Source organism: Cryptomeria japonica, chromosome 10 (assembly GCF_030272615.1).
Source record: "Cryptomeria japonica chromosome 10, Sugi_1.0, whole genome shotgun sequence".
In the NCBI taxonomy this organism is placed as follows: Eukaryota; Viridiplantae; Streptophyta; class Pinopsida; order Cupressales; family Cupressaceae; genus Cryptomeria; species Cryptomeria japonica.
Genome location: NC_081414.1, coordinates 158,598,185 through 158,602,124, shown reverse-complemented (window position 1 = coordinate 158,602,124; position 3,940 = coordinate 158,598,185). Strand labels below are relative to the sequence as shown.

The 3,940-nt window shown below is 38.8% G+C and overlaps 2 protein-coding genes across 2 annotated transcripts; both read right to left on the bottom strand.

Moving 5' to 3' along the window:
• Window positions 1–892: 892 nt before the first annotated feature.
• On the bottom strand, window positions 893–1,931 carry LOC131859528 (UDP-glycosyltransferase 91D2-like). The gene has a single exon (XM_059213404.1). The coding sequence runs from the start codon at window positions 1,905–1,907 to the stop codon at window positions 1,128–1,130; it is 780 nt and encodes a 259-aa protein (XP_059069387.1). The 5' UTR covers window positions 1,908–1,931; the 3' UTR covers window positions 893–1,127.
• A 135-nt stretch (window positions 1,932–2,066) lies between these two features.
• On the bottom strand, window positions 2,067–2,537 carry LOC131057702 (putative UDP-rhamnose:rhamnosyltransferase 1). The gene has a single exon (XM_057991850.2). The coding sequence runs from the start codon at window positions 2,535–2,537 to the stop codon at window positions 2,067–2,069; it is 471 nt and encodes a 156-aa protein (XP_057847833.2).
• Window positions 2,538–3,940: the final 1,403 nt, after the last annotated feature.

Here is a 3,940-nt window from a genome sequence, read left to right as displayed (position 1 = left end):
GAGAAGGATAGAACTTGGAACTCGAGATACCAGAAAAACAATCAAAAGAAACAACTGAAAAAATCCAAAAGACAGAACATTGCAGGACCTTATAAAAACCTGGACTTAAATTCCTAAACTATAAGCTTAGCATTTTAAGCCCTGTTCGTGGAAAATGGGAAGAATCACAAATGACACACCAGACCTCAATCCCTCACACGGAATTCCACCCACAATGAGTAATGTGCCCACTCTGTCATCAAAAGCCTTCTTGATTAGGTGCACCGCACAAAGACTTGGGGTAACTCATATATATCCATCTTTTTTCCATATAATAATTTTGTTCAAGCCTTTCTAAGATGCACAAACACTATCCTTGAATGGAGGCACAATGGTTGTGCCAAAAAAAATTCATTAGACGAATTAATTTTTTGCTAAAAAAGGACTTTGCCAAACATGATTACCAACAGTCACAACCACAAGCACAAATCAACTTTCAATTAGTTTTTAATGGACTCGTTATCTAAAACCCCAAATTGTTGCAGACTAGAAATATGCAAACAAAAACTGAGGCAACTACTTTCTGACTTACGAATTGTACTTGCTAAAGAGTTTCTAAGGCTTAATCAACAAGCTATGCATCTGTATATAGAGGAAACCTGTGGAAAAAGTAGGGCTTTGGAACAAGGCATGAGCAGTTACCAAAGAATAATCAAAAGTCGATACATGTTAAACAGGTAATTTAACGCATGTCCACACCCTGTTTTGATGTCTGCATGCAAGAGAAATGCCTGCCACATATCCCAACACACAGAACATGAATCCTTGCTACAGATTACAACAAAAAAATATATTCGAATGCAATTCAACATTCAAGCTGCCCTCTTTTCCATTGGGTAGAAAGTATCCCAGATTTTAAACAGATTATAAATTTGTTCAAAAATTTAGGTTTTACCAATTTTCTCTGTCAAAACAATTTGTTAAAAATTAAAACCTTACCATATCAGCAATTACGTATACATTACAAACGAGGCAAGCAAATATTTCAGGCCAAAAACATAAATATCTCTGTCGAAGGGATGGACTAATTAAACCTTACTTTAGGAAGGGTTGTGGTCCTGAAAGAGTATGACATAAGCCAATATATATTAAACAGTTTGTTTGCTGGAGGCTTTCTCCTTGAGTGCAGAGACAAAGTTGTGGATGTTTGTTCGATAGACTTGGCAATCATTATGGGTTAGCACCCTACTGATTTCCTCAACATTGGATTTGATCCTACTGCATTCTTCATCCACCATCACAGCTTGGACAGCTCTAGCAATGTCCTCCTTAGTGAAACAACCATCCTCCTCATTTCTTCTCACCTCCACACCCATCTTCAATTCCTCAACAATTAGCCTAGCATTGAAGCCCTGATCGTACTGGATTGGAAGAGCAACAAAAGGCACTCCAAACCTCAGGCCTTCTGTCACAGAATTCCACCCACAATGTGAAAGAAAAGCTCCAGTTGAAGGATGGTTCAAGATATGCAATTGAGGCACCCACTCTGTAACCACAAGTCCTCTGCCATGGGTGCGATCCTTAAAGCCTTGCTGCAACTCAGCCGCCGCGGGGCCAAGAAGAACACAGAGAAATGGGATTTTGCTTTCTTCCAAGCCCAAAAGCAGAGCATCGAGCTGTTGGGCAGTGAGAACGCATTCACTGCCAAATGACGCAAACACCACAGATTGAGCAGGCTGCTTGTCCAGCCAGGCCAAGCAAGGCTCTCCTGCAGGCCGCGGCGGTAAGCTGTGCATCAAAATCCCCACTGGAAACATGAATCGCCCGGTGCTTCTTTGAAAATAGTCCACAAATTTTTCTTCCAATTCTAGGCAAGTACTGCAAGCCGTTGCCCAGCTTTCCTCCACAGAGACGGAAAAGCGATCCATGAAGGTTTGGCCCTCACAAACGCCATCTTGCTTGTTTTGATACAAGGGCAACTCCTTACGCGCTTCAAAGAGTCGTCGGCGGACTACCAGTGAGGGGAATCCGTGTGGCGGTACAGTTAGATCTTCAGCTTTAGGGTTTTGAGGTAGTCCATGCCTGTGCTAACCTATCATGAAACTCATGGTCGCCGCGTTAAAACTCATGAAATTTATCGTTGGAATACCCAGCTTGGCGGCAACCCTAGGAATCCAGCACAGCGTCACATCATGTATGACAAAATCTGGGGAAAGCAGTTTCAGCAGCGCTCCGAAGGGATGTTCGCAAAGATCTAGGGCTTGAAAGAGCAGCGGTATTAAGTCTGTTCTTCCTATTTCGAATAAACCTGTCGTGGATTCAATGCCGATGGGCAGGCCGTCCACAGATGGCATGGGGAGCTCCACCATCTCAATTCCAGGCGTTGGCTCTGATTGCAATATCTGCTGTTTGATCCGTGCAATGTTAAGCGGAGTGGAGACAAAGGAAATTCTGAAGCCATAACTGAGGAGCCTCTTGGCCAGCTCTAGAAAGGGTGTTATATGGCCGTGTGCAAGCCAAGGGAACATCACCACATGAAGCTTGTGATGATCCGCCATTGTCTACAATTGCAGTAACCAATCGGTTCCCAACCATTCATTTAAGGAGAAAGGGAAACGAGATATCCTCCGTGGGAGCAATTTAATAATCTGTGATTGAGAGTCATTCAACGAAAAGGTTTTGTTTTATTGTAGCTATCGCTGGAAAGATTGAATGGTAAATAGGTTAACATTTCAGATAAGCAAATAATCATAGAGAAGGCATGAGAACTGTTTGACAGAATGCCTCAAAGAAATGTGGTCTCGTGGATTGGCATGATTGTAGGAATTACAGAATGTGGAAGCATAGACAAGGCACCTGAACTGTTAAACAGAATGCCTCGAAGAAACAAACGTGTTCTCATGGAATGCCCAGATTTGAGATTATTCACAAAACTGATTTTTTCAAATGGCTTGAAGAACTTTCAAGCAAATGCAATTGGCAGGTGTGAAGCCAGACTCTGCAACCTTTGCCAACATCCTCCTAGCTTTGGAACAGGGTATGGGCTCCATCAAAGCATAGAGAGCATAGAGCATAGAGCAATTTTGTAGTTGCAACTGCTCTGGTATACATGTATGCAAAATGTGGAAACATAGACAAGGGATGTGAACTGTTTTAAGACGACATTTTTAACTCATTTACAAGAACTATAACATCTGCATTCTTATTCTATTATTTCTTTCTCCAAACTTTTAGCACTCTTATGTTTGTTATTATTTGTTTTATCTTTTCCTAAAAAATTGCATGTAAATAAGATATGGTTGTATTCCACGTGTGCCAACATTCTTATATCAAAATTGGACTTTGTTCCTCCTGTTAGGAATCTGCTTGTTATTCTCCATCAATTAGTTTATCTAGTTTTCATTTTTCATTCATATTCCTTTTTAAATGTTTAAAAATAATTTTGTCATATATAAATTTAATCGGTAATAAATCGATCAATTTGTTAAGTGAGTTCTATTTAGATTAACAATTTAGTTTAAGAGGGATATGTTAAGTAATCTAATTAGAAAGAAAAGCAATTTGTTGTTTAATTAGTAGAATTTTTTTTGCATTTGTATCAAGTTAAAAAAACTCTTTGATAATAGTTTGTTAGTTGAATTCTAAAATAGATAATTGAAACGGCTTTCCTACATTTAAACTATGTAGAGTATCTAGTTTCTATCTATATTTGAAGTGAACTTGATGCAAAATCTATTATTCATTATTTATTCCTTCCTCACTTTCAAAAGAATTCTTCTAAAAACAACAAACTCTCATTCTAATTTGTAGAAATTAGTTAATTCTACTCTTATTTTGTAATTTTGCCATCATTCAACAAAACATTGTTTTTAGTAAACATAAACATGACCACAACATATAGACTTTATCACAATTAGATTAGTCTCCATTTACTACACTATTATCTTTGTCTTTTATTTTC